The 20,263-nt window shown below is 37.3% G+C and overlaps 1 protein-coding gene across 6 annotated transcripts in view; it reads right to left on the bottom strand.

Annotated features, from left to right (window-relative positions):
* Positions 1-20,263, bottom strand: part of DDC (dopa decarboxylase) — a 73,904-nt gene that overhangs the window by 5,194 nt on the left and 48,447 nt on the right. For all 6 annotated transcript variants that reach the window (XM_054192360.1, XM_054192357.1, XM_054192355.1 and 3 more), the window contains 5 exons: positions 18,428-18,495; positions 13,704-13,780; positions 10,121-10,140; positions 9,289-9,387; positions 2,764-2,865 (listed from right to left, as the gene is read on the bottom strand). In XM_054192360.1, the coding sequence (XP_054048335.1) occupies positions 2,764-2,865; positions 9,289-9,387; positions 10,121-10,140; positions 13,704-13,780; positions 18,428-18,495 (366 nt within the window). The remainder of the gene's footprint in view (positions 1-2,763; positions 2,866-9,288; positions 9,388-10,120; positions 10,141-13,703; positions 13,781-18,427; positions 18,496-20,263) is intronic.

Here is a 20,263-nt window from a genome sequence, read left to right as displayed (position 1 = left end):
CTTGAGTGCTATAATTTTATTCTTTGGGGAAGTATCTTAGCTATTGTTCAGCCTTCACTCTTTCTATTACACTGCTGGTAACACATAATTGCAAGAGCTGGTAGGAGCAGCTACGCTTTTACTGTAATGTTCCCTTACTGAGGACTGACTGCGGTGAAAGAGTCACAAACGGACCAATCCATCTGCTCAGTTAGCAGTTTTCTAACTGTAGCGGCATAAGTCTTCTTAAAAATATCCATATCAGAAAACATGTTCTCTCAAATCTGTGCACTTGTGACTTGCTTGCTTAGCCTTTTCCATATAAAAACAAAGCGTGAGAGACACAGTTTCCCATTGGCATGGAGGATAAATGTATTATTCTCATGGTTTTGGATCATATTAGACTTAGAACTGAACCCAAGTCAAAACCTTGTTCTGACTTAGCACAAGTTGTTAGGGAATTTGGATGAGAGTCTGAAATTCATGGCTTAGCCTTAATCTTCTAGAATCTATTTATGCAACTTGAATGCTCCTAACTAAGAGAAGGACCAGCTTTGGTGTTTTGCAAGTCCCCACCCATTATAGGTCAGTCACTGGTGGCAATGATATACTGCTTTCTTATCAAAGGTAATCCATCATTAAAATTATGATCCTTGCCTTTAATATGAAATGCACAGCACGAACTTTTAAGCAGTACAAGCAGTTATACGATGTTACATTAATACCCTTGGCAGGGGTGACGCGAGGCAGGAGAAAGATTTATATATCTTTCTTCTGTTCTACTCCCATGGCTGCACCTAGGGGCTGCTGTCACAGTCGGGTGTCACGTCAAATTGAAGTTAGTAGTGACTAATTCTCTCCCAGAGCTTTGAGAAGCCAGTAGCCAGCTCTGATTGAGCCTGTCAGCTTCAATAAGACAGTATTCTCACCCCCCTGGAGAAATTACTAGCTTGACTTGTGTTCATCTGCAGACATGACAAGGAGGCCAAAAGTTAACCCTTTGGCATGATACATTTGATGAAATATTTATAATATGAAAGTCATAGATTATTAGTCTGTCTGCTTAACAGTGTGAAAGGCAAAAAATTAAAAGTTACAGCTAAGCAAAAAAATAAAAAAGGATTTCTCAAGAACAAAGGAAGGAAAAATATTTCATATGTTTACAGCTGTGCAGCATTACAGTTCAAATCTCCTGTCCCTCAGTCCTACTGTAACTACATGAAGTTACAAGTATTCTATGATGCATTTTAATACGAATTAGAAGAATCACAGGAAGATTTTTGAAAGAGTGATTTAAAAAGCAAATAAAGCTGCAAAAAAAAAAGTATAGAGCGCTCTTCATCTAACAGTGTGTTAAGTTTTGTTTTCTTTTTTGGACATGGAAGGCAAGCGATGAAAACACTGCTGTTTCAACATTGGTTTTCACCAGAATCACGCCTTTATTCTACAACTTGTCTAAAAGTTTCTTAGCTAGGTGTCCAATATTTACATCCTATTGTAAAATTGTCTTTCCATGTAGATCTGATTTCTTCCTCTGGAGCATTGGTCTGATCAGAAGTGACAATTCCTGTGTTGCTATGCTCTATTTCACCAAGACTTTAAAGTAAATGTAGAGCACTGACAAACAGCTGTCTCTGGATCTGCAAAACTAGTGTTTGCTTGTTCCATGTGAGAGAGCAGACTACAACCAACATTGTGTTATTGAGCACTAAAAGCCACAGTACCTATTCCTCAAATTCTTTAAAAAGTTCTTGTTAGGAAAGAAATTACATTCATGTTTCTACTTACTGGAAAAACTCCACATTCCGTAATCTATCTGATCCCCTAGAAACAGACCATTTTTTTCTTTTATTTTAAACAACATGTGAACTAGAAAACACCAGTGCTGTTATTACTGTTGCTTGGTGCTCAGATTCAGTGCCACAATCCAGTGCTTTACAGAGGCTTTAGTTGCAAACTCCTCTATTAAATGAGTTCTTTACCTAAAACAAGAGATTGATCCCCTTGCAATATCTGGTGAGGTGAGTGAACCCCCCCAACTACTGCAGCTCTTACGCCCCGAGTGCAGAGTGAGTTTTCCAGTTACTGGCAGGCAAGGTCTCTACATCAGTGTACCTGGCACTTATAAAGATTTTGGGGAATGAAAGGCCAAGAGGGGCAAAAGGGTCATGTGCAGCAAAAGGAGACGGGGGCCAAGGGCAGTTGGGAAGCTGGCCTCCTATGCAACCTCTTCTTACTCATATCTTCCTCCAGTTTTCCCAGCCTGACTGTAGGATTTTAAAAATGAAAATGTATTCTTTAAAGAAAACAACAAAAAAAAGTTTACTATTCTAATCTTCATCCATGATAGTCATTATATATATAAGTATATATCTAATTGTATATTAAATATATGCACATATAAAATTAAGTTGACAAGAAACATCTAATACACACACACGTGCATCATATACAAATGTATATGAAAATCTATTAAAACAATCATCTTCATCAAAGCCCATCAAACTTAGAATATAACAGTAATTGTGGATGACCAGGTAGACTAAGGCCATTTGTTTGTCCTGACTATATATTTCCATACCCTAATATGCTGGAACTTCTCTTAGGCATTTGATTAAGTTTTAACGAAATTGTCTTAAGCTTCTTTCTTTAATCTGCTTTATTCTACGCGAACTCCCACTACTTTCCTTAAAAAATAATTAAGTATATTAACTACAAAGACTATATTCTGCTGCAGGTTTTTATACTGCTATAAAACATGACAGAGGGTCTTAGCTGCCTTACCTTCAGCCGAAAACAGACTAGTCCCAAGACAACCTCAGCACAGATCTCAAATCTTTCATCCTGAAGGACGAAATGTTCAAACTGATGCGACAGCCTGATGTGCTGGGAAGAGAAAGATGTACGTTGTATAAATTTGATTCGTCAAGAGAAAGGATGTGCTAAATTGTTTCCATCCCTAATCTTTTTTCTCAGTTCCCTTTTCTGATATGTGATACTATTCACATATCACCATCTGTTTATGTTAACTTAAATCCCATTTATGACTTTCAGAGACCATATTGAGCTGTTACTATATTAGTAGCTCAGTCTATCTTAGGCAGTACTAGCCTGTTTCTTAATGAAAAGTTTCAGCACAGTTTTATAACTGTCATGATACCAGATTAATAGTAAATAATTGCAATAACTCTTCTTTAGGTTTTCTGCCACTCTCAGTTTTGGTTGAGAATGGCTAAAGAGTCCAAAACTTATTGTGGGGAGAGGGAGATGCACAGATATATAGAGAGAAAATGATCACAATTCCCAGGCAGAATAAGCTGGAAAGATACACTTTTTAGAAAAGTTCACTTAATAGGAAAATAACTGTGAAGAAGGGCAGAACTTGCTCACTCTTCTGACCTGGGTGCTCAGGTTCAGCTGAAAAGAAAGTATGATGGCAGTATAATCAAGAAAATGGATAGCAAACCTCAGCCAACCTGTTTAAAAGTTACTGGGCGGGGGGGGATAAGTGACATTGGACACCAAACCAGAGCAATTATTTTAAGCATAGGAAACCATTGCTCTTCCAAAATCAATCAGGAAAAATACCAACAACAGGCATACTAACAATCAGCTGGGAAATCTTAACATCAGTCAGTGATGCTTGTGTACTCATATCACGTTTTGCTTTCCCCCAGACAGAAAATGAATTCAAAAACACTTGGAAAAAAAGAACCCATATCCTCATCAGGTACCTTATCCATTGCCCCCTCTCCCTGGCTATCGCCAGTTTAGAGCTCACTACTCTAAAAGCAAAAAAAAGACAGCAGCAACCAGCTATTAGAATTACAATTTTCCCTCATGCAATAGCCAGTCTGCACCAAAAATTATCATCGACATCTAAAATGATGTTTAAAAGTTCCTTAACTTTTATGTATTTATGATTGCAAATAATTTTATAAAAATAAACAACTAAGCCCTTGTCTTTTCCTGCTTTTGCACTTTGCCTTTTTGCAAGTTCACGGACAGACATCAAACAAAAATGAAACATTGCACTTTGGGCCAGGGTTAGATGTGGAATGTTTCATCTCACAGGAACTGCTTCCAAAAGGGCAAGAAGAAGGCAAAACAGAAACTACAGAAAAAAAAAGAAAAAAAAAGAAAGAAAGAAAGAAAGAAAGAAAACACATTTTGCAATCTTAATCATAGCTTTCTGATGTTTGTTTATTTCTTAAAATAGAAAAAAACATTGTTTATATTGAAGCAAAACACTGATTCAAAACCTTCATATTGGGCATACTGGTACCCTACGCAACCGGCCAATTTTACTGTTGTTACCACTTCCCCTCTGCTGTTTGTTACATCCATTTATCATCTCCCTCTAAAATTAGATCGAAAGCCCTTTGAGTCAGGAATGAGACCAATAAAATGCCCAGTCCTTTCCAAGGCATTTGAATGGTCCGCTAATGTAAACAGCACGTGTTTACATCTATGAAAACTGACCAGACGTATGTGTATACATACAGATACTTGTATGCATAAGTGCATGGAAAACATATGTGAAATACGCACACGTGTTGTAATCATCTTTTACTGCCTCCTCCTATCCTCCTGTTCTGTAGCCTTAACCAAACTGATGTCTTTTACACAACTCTGCAAAATTTCACACTGCATATACTAGATCTTGGAAATCAAAGCCGTAAAAAAATCATGTTCAATGAGATGAGAATTTCACAACTGTTCTGCTGAATGTAATCACCCGCTGAATTTAATCAAAATTTACCTGGGTAAGAACTGAATAAAACAAAAATTTAAGATTTGGCTTACTGCGGGGAGTTTGTACAAGAAAATTCTGGACCCATGCTGTGCAGGGTATTTACGTCTCTTCACGTCTCTTTCTTTATGTCTCTTTATTTATTTATGTCTCACTCTTGGCGCTAGGGGGGTTTTCAGGAATTTGAAAGAAGAAAAATCGAGGAAAGATAGATTATATTCAGTAAAAGACAAATCAAAGTTCTGGAAGTATTTTGTATTCATGCTGGATGCACGTACTTTTTATGCACAGCGTCGTAGCAAGTAGCAATTATTTGTAAAGCCACTGGGGGGCACCGAGCGCTTTAGCTTTTACAGCACCGGAAGGCGAGAAAGCGGAGGTTTAACTGAAGTTTCACCTGTAGAGCTTTGCTTAGCACAATTACCCCAGGCCCTGCACCTTTGAACCATAAGCTACTATCCTGAATTGCTTTTACAAAGATTGTTGCAACCAAACATCATTAAACCCAATAAAGTTAAACATTATGAAGTCTGGAAGTTCGAACTCTGGAAAACCAAAGGGCTTTTAGGTATCGCACTGCCTCTGGGAGTCCGAGAGCTGTACCCACACTCCGGACGTGAGCACGGCAATAACTCACAGGGGGACGCGTGTGGCTTTAGTGCTTCAACTTTTCAAGACAGGCAGGTAAACTGTGAAAATAAAGTCCTGTTTGGAGAACCACATGCACTGAAACTAAGGATAAGAAAGAAGGAGAGGTAAAAACTGACAGGCTGTTCCCAGTTTTCTGCTGGATGTGTACGTACCAAGCAGGACCTATGGACATTTTAACCCTCCAAATGCTTTTGATTTTGACATTTGTCTCATGCTGTGTCCCTAGCACCATTATCTTAAAGTTCACGTTCAAATCTTATTTAGCCTTTAAAAACTACTTAACGCTGTTACATAATTTAACAAAAACGTGGATGCACACAAACCAACTCACACAGTGTTTCTAGCAATATCATTTGGACAATCCCTTTATCACGTGGGTTCCCAAAGTGAAATCAGATGGACTGTGTTCGTGGCCTGAAAAGTCTTGGTGTGTAGGGACAGAATTAATACCAGTTCTTCTCTTCACAGTGAAATTTAGCAGATTGACAAAAAGAAGCTTGTAAGGAATTTTTCTATATCACTATCTCAGGTAAATAACCATTGCTCTTCTGCAGTGAGAAGGGAAAAAGCCGAAGGGATCTAATTCATTTGGTTATTCAGGATTAAGGGAAATGTCTTACATAATCACTAATGGGAGCAGTAAACTTGTGAGGCATTAAGATGTGGTACCTATTTAAAAAAAAATGTATTTGTGTATGTGTGTATGTGAATATAACTAAGTATAAATATAAGTATAAAGGCTCCTGCATTGAGGTCTTTAAATTGAGTTTTGATTTTTGGGCAAAGCCTTCAAGAACTAAAATAGGTTTTGACTGAAGGGAGCTTCTGTGAAGCATCAGAGTACATTAATGTGTATATGCAAATAAGCATACCTGCCTAGCCTTGATCACTTCATACTTTCCCTCCTATAGATTTCACCTCTCTGCCTGCCTTAGCTCTCATCCCACTACACTCTGAAGGAAAATGCTGTCAAAAGAGTCTTCTCAACAGCCCCTGCCCAGCTGAAATGCTACCTCTGGCATTGCTGTTCCGTACAGTTACAGTTTCTTTGTCTCTGCTGTTAATGTTTAATGGAATTCATTATCCTTGGTGAAGAAAGAAGGATGCAGCGCACTGATTTCTTCTGGTCCTACGAAGGATTCATCTGAGTCTGAATATTTGTGGGCATAACATACAAAACCATTAACTGCTAAATTTCTCAAATTACTTCTGAGCTCTTTGAGAGGATTTAAACCGACAAAGGAGTAATATATGGTCAAGCAGTTTGCGAATGGGCCATTTTACAAATGGGCCATTTGAGTTTCACATTTATACTGACTCTGAGTGTTTGGAATCAGTCCAGACGACTATTACTGTTGTTGGTTTTGCCCTCTTTGTACATCTTCTCTGAGGCTTTGGGACTTACCTCCAAAATTTTTATTTTTCTCTCCCCACATCCTTCAGAGATGACTGTCCTCCCCTTTACCACTGCTTTAAAACCTGTACTTTGTAATAGGTTAATATTACATGTTGTGTGGGAAAGGAGCGCATAACTGGAAGGTTTGGAAAACAAAAGAAGTTGCTGTATCTAAATCCAAGTCACACATTCTTATCTCACAGGAATATTTTAGTTCCTACATACCTTCCTCAGTACGAGCAAATGCCAAGTTGCAGTGGTTATCTAGTTATTTTGATGCAGACCTTAAGGTTGTAAACATAACAAACATCTTTTTCTTAAAGCATACTAATAAAAGAGAAAAAAAAAGAAAAAGAAAGAAGAAAGAAAAAAGAAAAAGAAAGAAGAAAGAAAAAATAAAAAAGAAAAAAAAAGAAACAAATGTGGGTTTTGTGGCAGTTTACATCCAGAAAAAAAGAAATATTTGTGAAGAGAGAGTTGCAGATATCTTTGGTCTTCCATAGGTAAGCTTAAGAATGTGCAGTGTTTTTTCCCTCGTAATATGTGAGAAGCTCATCGCTGCTGAAAATTTCAAATCACTTTGTAAGTAACACCTGGCTATGCAAAAGAAGCCTACCTAGAAATCTAAAACCACTGGATTGATATAACTTTACCAATGTGTCTGCAAACTCGTGAGAGATACCTTAAATACCCACAGAGGAGGGAGCAAATGAAATGCAGTTATTTCTTGAAATGTAAGTTCGACAGAGAACTGCTAGAGATAGAATTGACTTTCTTTTAAAGCTGCTTTGGAACCCACTGAATTTAATCATCACTCATCGAGGGGGCGGGGCAGGGGGGAGAGGAGAAATTACCTTAATGGTTCCAGCTTGACACATGTATACAGTGACCCAAATTCTGTACTTAATTTCCCCTCTTGCCCTTTCAAAGTTGTGAACATAAGGTCATAACTTATTTTTCTCTGTACACCAGGGAACATTTTAGTCCTTACTGAAATATTAAACGTACACAATCAGTTCAACAAGCCCTTGGAAATCTAGCAGTCTGAATTACCTTTACAAACAAGGGAACACGCTGGAGTTTCACTTTGGAGCCAGTATCTTTAAGAAAAGATTGATTTGCTTAGCCATCCTGAACTGTGTTGTCACAGAAAGTATAAAAAAGAGATCTTCAGCTATAATTCTAGCACGACAAGCGCTTTTTGGCTGGACACTCAGGGAAATGTCTGTGAGACAGGAAAAGAGGGAACTTGTGGAATGTAAGTACTGAACTGTGGAAATCAGCCTGATAAAAGGCCGAGTAATTCATATGGGGTTTCCAACCCTTTATTTTCCCAGTGAGAGATGGAGCCCTACTTAAAAACTTGGCCTGATATTAAAATGATTGCAGTTTCCAGAAATCTAACCTGAGAGAGAAACCCACTAGAAACTGTAATGGTAGCCTAGTAAAGTGAGAACAAACCTTGTATTAATTTTTCATCAGAAGGGTACGTAGCAGATTGCCACAAGGATGACAGAACATCAGGATTGCCACTGTTGTCAAAATTTATTTCAGAAAGCCTCATTAAGGATAAAAATCCAATTCAGATATCTGTATAGTACGTTGAAAATTACAGTGTGATAAAAATGAGAAGCAAAGAGGCTATCCTCCATCCCAGAACCCTTTAAAATCAAAAAGAAATCATGCAGGAGTTTTACAACAGTGGAAAAAGCTTTTCTTAGGATTTAATCTGTTTAGTACCACAACAGAAAGGAATGTGTGTCTGCAAAGAGCTTGCTATACTAGACCAGACTCTTAGCTAATGGATATTTTTGTAAATATTCAGAGCCAAGTCATAGATCTCCCCTCACTGGAAGTTTCCCTAAACTTCATAAACATGAAAGACATGCTTGAATTTGACTTTACGGCTACAGAAGAAGTATATATATAATTTAGACTGGCGCCAGGTGTAGTTTTTAGTGATAAAAGCTTCTGTCTTTTTACATCAAGAATAAACTTAGTACTCATTTGTACACTTTTTTTTTTTGTTAAAAAAAGGTGGCTTTTAAACAGGAAACAAAGAAACAGCAGAGGTAGACATGCCCAGTAAGTTACTGTACCATAAATGCAGCCCAATGACTGGAATCATAACCTAAACATGCTATCGATGCATGCACATTACTAAAACAAAGAAGTCATGAATAAACATGTTTTTCCCCAATAAAACCACTAAAGTGCCCTGGCTTAATTTCAGAAGGAACTATGGTCCCACGTTGTAGAAATTCCAAATTCCTAGACCTGTCTTCTCTAAAGATTAACAGAAAACAGGTGACAGCTTTGATCCTGCCATGATATGAAATTGTGATACCACATGGGGCAAAGAAGCAGTACCCCTATCGAACCCAGCTGTCCAAAACCTGCTGTCTGTGCTTTCTGTTGTGTACAGAAGTCACAGAGAGTAGATAGGCAGCAAGTTCGTTTTCCCTTGCCATCCCACCACAGGTTACCCAAGAAAGCAAATTCCAGTCACCTTGCGGATGTGCTCCTGCAGTCCCTTGACCCCGTACATCCTCAGCACAAACCAGAGCTTCAGGGAGCGGAACCTCCTCCCCAGGGGGATTTGCCAGTGCTGCAAACCAGGGAGAAGGAAGGGCACCTGCGTTAGAAGTTACCATTGCAGCGATACTGCAGAAATTGTACATTCTGCAATGATTTTGAAGCGTAGCGCATGGCCACATCCTACAGGCAGTTGCTAGAGGTGGGTCAAATAATAACAGAAGTGTCTATTTCTGATTAATGCCCTGGTGTGACTGTTTAATGCTGAAAATTTTCAAATGAAAGTCGGAAAAGGAGATCAGTGAGAGAATGGAAGGGTCACAAGGCAAATCACATTTTCTTTGTGCATCCTGAATTCTCCTTGAAGGGTTTGGAAAAATAAGTATCGTAGAAGCTCATGTACACAGGCTTGCTTATAGTTGTGGGGCTAGCATCTACAATGACAGGCCCATTTTCCATTCCAAAACAACAGTGTTTTTATTGATTAAAGGTTAAAACACAAGTGCTTTTAAAAAAATGTATTATTCACTATGTTAAGGAAAAAAAAATCTTTAGGACATTTCATTCTACTGCCTAAACCTTGAGATATTACACATGCAAGATGATTTCTGGTTTTAAACAATTTTTTTTAAAAAAAAGAGTTTAAAATTTCAGCTTGAGGAATGTTAAAAATCTAGCAAGCTGCATCCTTCCTGGAAAGAAACGTAAGTTTTTGAGGCTTATGATAGTAATAGAAAATAAAATAGAAAATAAAAGTCCTGGGAATATCGGTGTATACAAGTAATAGTATTAATTATTACACTTACCCGATAATCTGTTACAAGGCCTGGAAGTTAAAGAAAAAAAGTTCACATTGCTTCATCACGACAGCCAAAACCTACAATCATTTTAATGCTATTGAAAAAGCTGTATCTTAGCTATCCTTTATGTTTGCTACAAACTTCAGCATCATCAGTGTCAACAGGACTACTAAATACTTAGCAGGATACTCGGCAGTACGCAGAATGAAGGTGCTTGCAGTAAGCTTCATTTCTTAGCAAGTCAGAATATACCACTAACAATAAAACATTTTTCAGGAGAAGAAACACAGTTTTCCTTTCTGTTATACTTCAGGTCTTGTGGAGATGATGGACTAAATACTGTGTTTATTTTCCTCTTGTAAGGAAAAGAAGTAGTAGATAAAATGGCAATTATTAATTTTGTTTGGAATAGTTTGCAGAACCCCTGAACTCACTTCATCACTCACCCTCTGCTTTTTATACCTTTTATATTCACTCATATATTTGTTGCTAATTCTTCAGCATGTCTGATAAGTGACTTGAAAATTTGATTCAGAATTGACCTCTTCCTGTTCAGAGAACAGTATTCTGCCTTTTTTTAATGGCTTTTCATTTGATGTTGTGAAAGCCCCTCACAAACACAGATTGACCACGCCACAAAGAGTCCAGGGAGGCAAGTAGAGGGTGTTGTTAGTTATTTTTCATATGAGCACACAGAGTCAAGATGCATCTACCTTTTCTTTGAATCGGGTAATTACACTGATTTCACAGTGAAGGAAACTGTAACATAAAGTGGGATTACTTGCAGTAAACCAGTGACAGAAATTAAACTGACCTAAAATCTAAAGCACTTCTTGAGGAAAACGTGGAAGCATCTGGTTAGCTTTCTTATTCTGCTTTATTATTCTGCAGTGGAGCATAAGCTTCATAGGGAAGTATGTATTTAAATTCCAAGGGGAAGTGCTAAGTGCTTCCGGAATTATGAACTGCAAGGTGCTATATAGAACCGTAGCTTCTGAATTCGACCAGTTTACACCATTTATGTAATTCTCAGCCTTTGTATTTTCCGGGGGTAAAAAGACTATTTCCTGTGTTATAAGTTCTCTTGACAATGTTCTCTCATCTATGCAGTCAAAACATGAGGAAAAGCATGGTCCTTCCTCCCTGCAACCATTTGGTTCTTTAACCTGTTACTAGGTTACTTTCCAGATGAAAAAAACCCCACCACACAACAACCAACAATCATTAACCTGTTCCTGGACTTCAGGAAAGGAACGTGGTTATCTCAGCTCGGTAACGAGGTAATTTGATAACATTCATATTTTTCTGCATTGTAGCAGCCATTTTTGTTTGATAGTTGCAAGACGGGTAGCAAAGAGAGTAAAGCAACTGGTGACAGATAAATAAACCTATGCTCCTGTAAGGGGCTGTGTCTAATGATCCACAACAATGCCTTTCACAAGCTGTGAAGCAGAATGCAATCAATGATCAGTCCTTGATTACAAGCCTTAGTCTTACATCTGTATTTAACCAGGAGGAATTGCATTGTGGGAGCGTATGTGGCGTTCACAATAGAGTATAAAGCTGCATTCTTCTAACAGTGCCATTAGGATTTGACCTATATCCTGGGCTGCCAGGCAAGCTAGTATAATCTTCCTGGTGTGATGATGCAAATCACATAAAATTATAATTAATGACAAAATAAAGACCTTCCCTTTGGGGGCACACATAATTGCCATATGGTTATTAAGAGTAATTGCTCACAGATAGATATATTTTTCCGCTCATTTAAATTCTTGAGTAAGAGATGAGCGAATTCAAAAATGCTACTTCATTTGCCTTGTAAACCATGATGGGAATTCTCAGACCTGTGACATACTCAGAAAATAAGACCCTCCATTAGACAAGTCCTATTTCCAGGAGTGCTGACATCCCACAAATCACGCCGGGTTCAATAGCGACTGTAACAGCCTAGCACCTTTGCAAATTTGACTATTTTTATTGAAGGCATAAGTGTGGATTGGATTTAACGGTTTAACTAGAGGCATCTGCATTTGAAAAGTGTTGTTCAGCTCTTCGGAAAATTGGTATCAAATGGGAAAAGAGCATAGAGAAATGTAGCATCAGTAGACTGCTAGTAAGCAGCTGATCTATTTGGAATCGTTATGTTCAGATCACATAACATACTACCACAGCTTCTGAAGGCACGACCAAGGCTGAACAACTTATTATCCAACTGGGGAAATAAAGTTTTCAGGCCAACTAGGCGGCCTCACTGAAAGCAGAAGTTTAAGAAAGGTTTTAAGAAAGGTTTGATTTTCTTCCAATGTTACTATTTAACCTGGCAAAAACCTAAGGTTCTTGTATCAGCATTGTCAGTTGTCACAAGGACATATTTTCACTTTAGCTAAAGTTGTATTATTTCTCCTCAAGATAAGCATTTTTCATGTATATTAACATCGTGGTTAAGTAAAAGCTAGTGGTGTAAGCATATTTGCCATAACTTGTATTTTTCATTAACAAAGGCAAAAAGCAGTATATATTTTTTCTTTAAAATTCTAGCCTTTGGAGGGTGAACCTCAGCTCCGGGGTTACTGTATTTTCCTGCTTATTGCACTGTTCTATATTTGCATTGCTTGCAAATGTAGAAAAGGAAGAAAATGCAAAATTTCTGCCATTTTGGGATTACGGCACAGGAGTCCGTTTTTCCTAGGGCTTTTTAGTGAATGGTGGCATTCTGGATGGTGTTAATTTAAACATCAATGAGCTCATAGTCATAACAGAGAGAAAAGTACTCAGGATACACTTCAGAAGGCAGATCAGCACCAGCAATTCCAGGAAAAAAATGAGAGTAAACGGTAAGAACACCCACGTGTGATTCACCCTCTTGATAAAATTATGAGGGAACTTGCAGCGCATGTTGACACAGCACTGCTGTGACCTTCTTCACAATGAATCACTTATTAACTGAATGTGTAAAAACAGGCTTCAGGGTGGCAAATGCCACTCTCCAGTTGCTAGGTATGCGCAAGGAGAAGCACTAATCCATTAAGGAGCTCCATACAGGGCCTGTGATTTCTAAGTAAGTCCCTCGTGAGCGTTTTGTGAAGAGCTTTCGTATTTGAAAATTTGAATCAGAGCTTGCATGCGTGGCTAAGAAAAAAGGTCACAGACTTTAGAAACCCTAAAAACAAATCAGATCTTGAAACCATTCTGGAGAAAGGTATGTTGGGGAAGGCAGGTTAAGGGACTTGATACACAGCACCCAATATGTTTATGTGACTACCAAAAGATCATTAAGAATTTACTCAACACTCTACAAAGAGTCAGTGGTAAATCTGGAGCTGGGGAAATCCCAGTACAAAAGTACTAATATAATGCTTTATAAAAAAATGGCTTTCCATCAACTGCTTTTTATATTAACTAAAATCTCACTAGATATGTTTGCACTTTAATAAGCTTAACTCCCCAGGGCACTTTGAAAATGGAAATAGGCTCCTAAACAACTTAGGTAGTTTTAAGAATTTCGGTTTTCATCTTAAATCCCTTTTTCCATTAAATATCAGTGTCCAAACAAAATAATAATCATCTCATTTAATTATAAAATTACCAGACTCCTGATGGTGATGCTGCAGGTAAAGAGGTTCTAATTTAAAGGCGCCTGTTAAATCTGCTTTTTTTTTCACCCTGTATAAAAAAAAAAAAAAAAGACAGAAATAAAATCAAGAAACAAGAATTAAAATTTAAGGGATTAAATTTCCACAAGAAGCGAAGGCAAACTGAATGTGTTTAAACTGGCGTATTTCCTGAGCACAGCCTGTGCCATTTTCAGTGCTTTTTCACAGCCATATCAGTACTGTACTTACAAGTAGTTAAGTGTAAGGCTCAGCAGGAACGGGCAGCATGACTGCACGACTGCATATTTTAAAAACAGACAAGAAACAGACACAGAGGATCTTTTTATGGTGATAGACACTCACACCAGAATGTGAGACTAGCTAAAGCAATGTTAATGTTTGCAGTCAACAGAAGTTGCCTTGAAATTACTGCAGCACAAAGCTGTGTGGGAAGAGCTGTGGCTTCCTAGATGCCGTGCACAGCCGCGCTGAGGCTTTGTGGATGCTGGCCACTGTCTCTCCATGCTGCGGTGGTGGCAGCAGCAGCAGCCACTGGCCAGGGAGGAGCCACCCGCTCTAGGCTCAGACCTCTCGTGCCACCCTGCCCTTAGCTGGATCCAATGTACAATTATTGACAGACATACAACAGCACAATGTAAAACTGAGAAGCATACCTTACTACTGCCAGCTAGTGGGTGGTGTAACTGGACTGAGGTTCAAAAGCCAATGTGTCCCTTCTAGAGAGAATAAACTACATTTTGCCAGTGGGTAATAACAACATTTCGCTGGTTTTTGTTTCACTCTATGTGTAAGATTGACTCACCTCTACAAATGATGGGGTTTATACGGGCAGAAAAAGAAGAAACCAGAAATCAAAAAGAGAGAGACTGCTACGTAACTGTATCAGGCCTATAAATATTTCACAAAGTAAGCAATAATTATATCAACATGGGGATGCTCTAAATGACAAAAGTCTAAATCTTTTATGATTTTCTGTGCATCTCCTTTTTTATGGCTTTTAATGTTTTAATGCAAAATTCTAAGTAAAAATCTAATTTCCAATATTTTAATGTGTATGTACATACTCCCAGTCTCATCCACATGTAGACTATGCTCATAAACCACCTAATTCAAACAAACAAAAAAAAGCCCTTCTTTCACTTTAATGGTCCGGAAGGTACCAAGGTTAACAAAGTACTTGCCTTCAGGTATGGAAAGAACATAGCTGAAGATAAGTAAGCTTATGCACATGAAAAATAGTAAAAGACAGTCAGAATACGCTCAATAAAAACAATTAATAATCTATTTGTGTGTTGAAAATACCCCATGGACAAAAGAAAGAAACTATTATCTGAAAGCATGTTTAATTAGGGTAGATACTGTGAACAAACCCTAAGTTGTTCTACTGTAGTTTATTTGATATATTTGATTTCTTTGATATATTTGTGTTTCAGTAGCTCATTCCATAAGCAACTAACCCGAGTTACAAGCAGTATCGTTAGTTGTCTTGTGAGAGCTTCATTCCTTCTCCTGTAATATGCTGTGCTAAATAATGGAACACGTAACTATTCTGCAGGAACATCTGGTCACTTACAAGCTATAAAAGTGCTGTCATCTTGCACTTCCTTCATGATGTTACTGCTTTTTTAAAAGATGGTGTCTGTTCCATCTGGGGACTTCACAGGTCTTAATCTGGCAACCATGAAAAACTATCTAAAAGGATTACCAAAATAAATCCAAAGCCTGGCCATCAATGTATATGAACCAGTTGAGTTGCACCTCTATACACCATGTTTAGATTTCACCCTATGTATTTAAACTTTTTGGCAGTAAGTGCTTGTGTGGTCTGGTAATGGACAGAAGCGGTGTTCTTAACCTTCTTTGCAAATACCCCCAGTTGACTGAAGGATCATGAATATATTTTTCAAAAATTGTAAACTAGAATTTTTTTAAGGCTTGATGTTATGCTGATAGACCTACAAAGATCTAGCTCGAGTGGCACAGATGCACATATTAAGTACTCCTAATATAAAACGCACAACAAACGTCCTGGTAAATAAAGTAGTGAAAATCTGTGAAAAGTGACTTACTTGGATTGCACATCTGCAGTTTTTAACAGCTTCACTATATTATGTCCTTTTTAAATTATAGATACAATAACTAATAAGGTGACTTTGTATTATAAACCAACAGGAAAATTTAACTTCCATCTACAGATAAGCATTTCCTTCCAAATACGAAAACAACCTTCCAACGCAAAAGTTAACACTTAAACCCTGAAAAGAGTAATAGAAAAGCAAATATACCAAGACTTTGCAAGGTTATGATTTTCACTCTCTCTGAAAGAAGACACTTCTTCCTATTTTATAATATTCCAGAGTACCAATTAAAGAAGTCAGGCAAAACTGACTGGTAGTTTCAAGTCTCTAAAGGGCCCTAACATTTGAATATGGAAAATACACCCTCTCAGAGTGGCTATATTAAATTCCTTTTTATAGGAAATTGACTGCTCTTTTTTGTACATTGGTACATCGAGAAGTCTGAGAATATTTTAGAAAAGGTTTATAATGAAATTGCCTCCAAATCCCAAATGACATCAGTGCTACATATTGCACTGAGTAGTTAAATAATTACATTACAGACCTAATGGCTAGATTATCTTAATCAACTTGCAGGGAAAAGAAATGGGAGCGTTTATTGGGGAAAGTGCTGAGGGGCCTGGGTGATTTAGAAGCCTGTCTGTCAATGAAACTCAGCTTAATTTGATTCTGACATGGTGTTCCCTGTTTATTGAACTTCCATATTATTACAATAACATGTTAAATGCTTCCCACAGATCCTAAGAGGACTATGTATCCTTCACAGTTTCTTCTTCTCACCAGGTTCCTTCATCCTTTATTATTACATTTCACCTTTTTAGGCAGCGTTACGGTTGATAAAAGAGGTGAATTTGGGGCAGGGGCCTTAGAAGTAGTTGGATGATGGATTTGGCTTCAAGTCAAAGAGTTTAACTTTAAATGTATACTTCATTCTTTATTAAGTGAATAACACCTAGACATAAATGCCTTGCTGAAATGAAGCCTGAGTGGTTGTAAATGAAGCTTGAATGTAGTTGTGAAGCTTTCACTTTGAGTCAGGAGATAAGTTGCAAGATCTCTTGAGATTCCTTGTAATGGAATTTTCCTGCCTATGAAAACATGCATTTTATGCAATGGCTTATCTAAAATGAAACAAGAAACAAAATGGAGAAAAATACTTCCCAGAGTCTAAAGTCTAAGCTTTGCTAGGAAGAAGCTAAAATCACCTGAGATGGCAACATAAACTGACAGACAGTAGGATTGTATATACCTCGTTTTCCTGAAAAGCTAGGTAAAATACTTATAGTTCCACAGAGTTTTCAGGGAAAGCTGAATTAATGAGAAATTAAAACTGGTAGGGACTAGACTCTGGCCTCTAATTGACCTACAAATATTAGAGAGAATGATGGGGTATTTTTCTCATTTCTGAGTAGCTACTTTGTTAACAATGCCTGTAAGTGATGAGGAAAGGATGAGAGAAACTAGCAAAGGAGATCCATCATCTTCCTATTTCCATATACAGAAAGAGACAGCTAGTTACAAGGTACTTATAAACTGGAGTGTTGGGTTAATCACTGCCACTACTGATGAATCGGGATCAAAATGTAAGCCATTTACTCCAAGGAAAAGAAAAAAACCATAATGGCGTGGAATATTTGAAATGCGTACATCAGGAAAACTATTAGAGTAAAAAATGTAATGTATTATCTGAGTAATACGCATATTTGTGGAAAAGTCAACTTTTCTGAGGATTTTAAAAGAGCAGATGGTTAATCAAAGGCAACCGAGTCATCACTCTCTCTCTTTTAAATTAGGTGACCTTTTATGTTTTAGAGCTGTCTTTTTAACATTCAGTTTTTCCTTCTCTTTTCATTTTTGCAAATTTTGTTCTATTATAATTGAAATTAATGTTTTTGTGTATTTTGATAAATAGTCTGAATAGCTGTTTTGCTAATAAGTATCTTTAGTCATGATGCTGGTAGGCACTAGGTTCTGGAAATTCCAGTTTGGGACACAATAGGGTCATCTATTATGGGATGTTATTATTACTGCTATTACTGCTGTCATACTTTGCTTTGTTTCAAAGTATGTCTACTGGTTTCTACTTTGGCATCTTTTTGGATCAAAATGTTGTCTCTGCTGTCATCTGGGGAAATTGAAAATCAGTACAAAATTGCACAAATAGTCCTTTTTTAAAACAATTGCTTTTCATCATCCAAATCCCAAGCATTTTGAAAAAGGCTTTTGAAAGAATCAAGGCTCAAACAAAAAGAAATTTTATGGAAAGGAAGAAAAAGCTCTGTTTAACATGCTGTTCATTGCATTAACATCCTTAAATGAAGTTTTTTCATTTATGTTTTAAACAGTCCCAAAGTGAAGCAAGTATGACTCCGCAGACTTTTCAGGACTTCTCTCTCTCTGGAACATAATGCAGAGCTCAGGCCTATTTCTAAATTTCACTTTTTTGAAACTTGGATTAAATGAAAGAGTGAATTTTGTAAACAATTTACAAGAGTTAAAGCTATCCAGAACTCCCTATTTCAATAGAGAAATGTAAACAAATGTCTATTGCTAGAAAGGCAGACTAATTTAACGTGATTTTTGTCTCTTGCAATGTTTTCTTTTCCTGTAATACTTACCACATAGCAGAGCAGTCAAAATTCACTAGGAGCCATTTGTGAGGATTAAAGTTAAATGAATCTGCAAACTGAGAATGGATAAATAAACAAAATTATGAAAGTGAAAAGGATCCATGTGCTATTGATACAACTTTGTCAAATTGTCTGACATTCACAACTACGAATGAATTCCTGAATCGGGGCTTTATAGGTAATATTCATGCTTATGTCACCTTACTTAATAACTATTCTAGTTAAATCTTGATTTATTTGGGGGATGGAATTCAGGTTAGGTGTGCGTCTAGGCTATTATCAACATTTTGAGCATTTGCTAACAATTATACTTTTTGGATACGTATGTTATGGAAAAGTATGTATCTCAGTATAAACCAAAAAACCATCCGCTGTGGTTCACACCCCGATTTCCAATAATAATTCTCTAAGCTTTCTATTTCCAAGAATATTAAACATACACCCACAAAATTCATACACAGAAAGAAATTACATATTTAGTTCAGAATCTGCATATCACATTCATTCATTAAATTACAACTGACCAGTAAATTACTTTTTTTTTACTGCCAGGGTATTTTCTTTTAGTAGAAGTCATTTTTTCCTCTACGTCAAAAGAAAAAACAACACAGAATAAGCATTCACAAAACACGTTTATAGAAATCATGTAAAAGGCCCGGTTTACTTGACATATGTTTAGGCGTGGCATCAGAGGAAACCCAAGTAGGTAGAAGGGACATCGTGTGGGAAAGGCTTCATCCACATTTTGTGTGTTAACGAAGGCAGAAGTCATCAGCCTTAAAAAAGAGAAATGGGGGCCTGGCAGCACCACGGTCTGACTACTCCATATAGTGCTTTTCTCGTTTGCTTCTCATAACCTTCCCTGTCACTGCTAAACAACTAAGAGTTGCTCTCATAAGAGGAGATTATCTGTCTGTCTGTCTATCTATACATCTGTCTAGCTACCTCTCTGTACTATGTAAGGTAAGAAACCTGTTCATGGTTGTTAAATATTTACTCTTATGACAAATGCAGGCTCAGACAAGGTATGCTGTTTCATTTCCTTCAGGAACCAATAACAATAATTTAAAAAATATTCCCCCACAGGAAATTACAACAAGCTTCATTTGCTGATAAAAGACAGACAGAAAGAAATGCTTTATTTGTACGGGGGGTTTCCCTCCTCTTCTTCATTAGTCACTACCTATCAGTGCTGTGTTTAAACTTCTGGCTTTAACAAACAGTAATATTTTCTCCACTGACATGGAAGACAAGGACTTATCTGACAGTCTGAGGGGAGCAGCAGGAAATTGAAGTATTCTTATCTAAGGAACTGAATGCCCAGTAGTTCAGCAAAGGGGGAGGAAAGGAACAGGAGCGCTGTTGGAGGAATATTTCATTTAGCTCTCTTGGTTATTAAACCCTGTCTGTTTGAGATACAGCTACTGGTTGTATCCTATAAGACTTTCAGGATGTAAGCAAAAAATGAGACATAATGAGCGCATTAATTTGTTGATTTTTTTTTCTTTTTTGTGTAACGTAGAATTAGGGTGATATAAATGTGCCTTTTTGGGTATTTGGGAAAACGATCCTCTTTTCTATTTTGTAAGACACTTTGTTGATTCACTACTACTTGCTACTCTGAATGAGAAACTTTTACATGCTATGGTAACTTGCATACTCCCAGAATAAACCAGTAAGAGTTATATAAACATAAGTAATGTAATAGAATATAAAAGGATTTGTAGCGCAAACTGAAGTGCGGCGTACTGAGAGATTCTAGAAGAGCCATTTATGTTGGATGCATAAGAAACACACAAATTGTATGGAAGAACATGGTTTTAT

Source organism: Rissa tridactyla, chromosome 2 (genome assembly GCF_028500815.1).
Source record: "Rissa tridactyla isolate bRisTri1 chromosome 2, bRisTri1.patW.cur.20221130, whole genome shotgun sequence".
NCBI lineage: Eukaryota > Metazoa > Chordata > Aves > Charadriiformes > Laridae > Rissa > Rissa tridactyla.
This window is presented reverse-complemented; position numbering and strand designations above follow the sequence as displayed.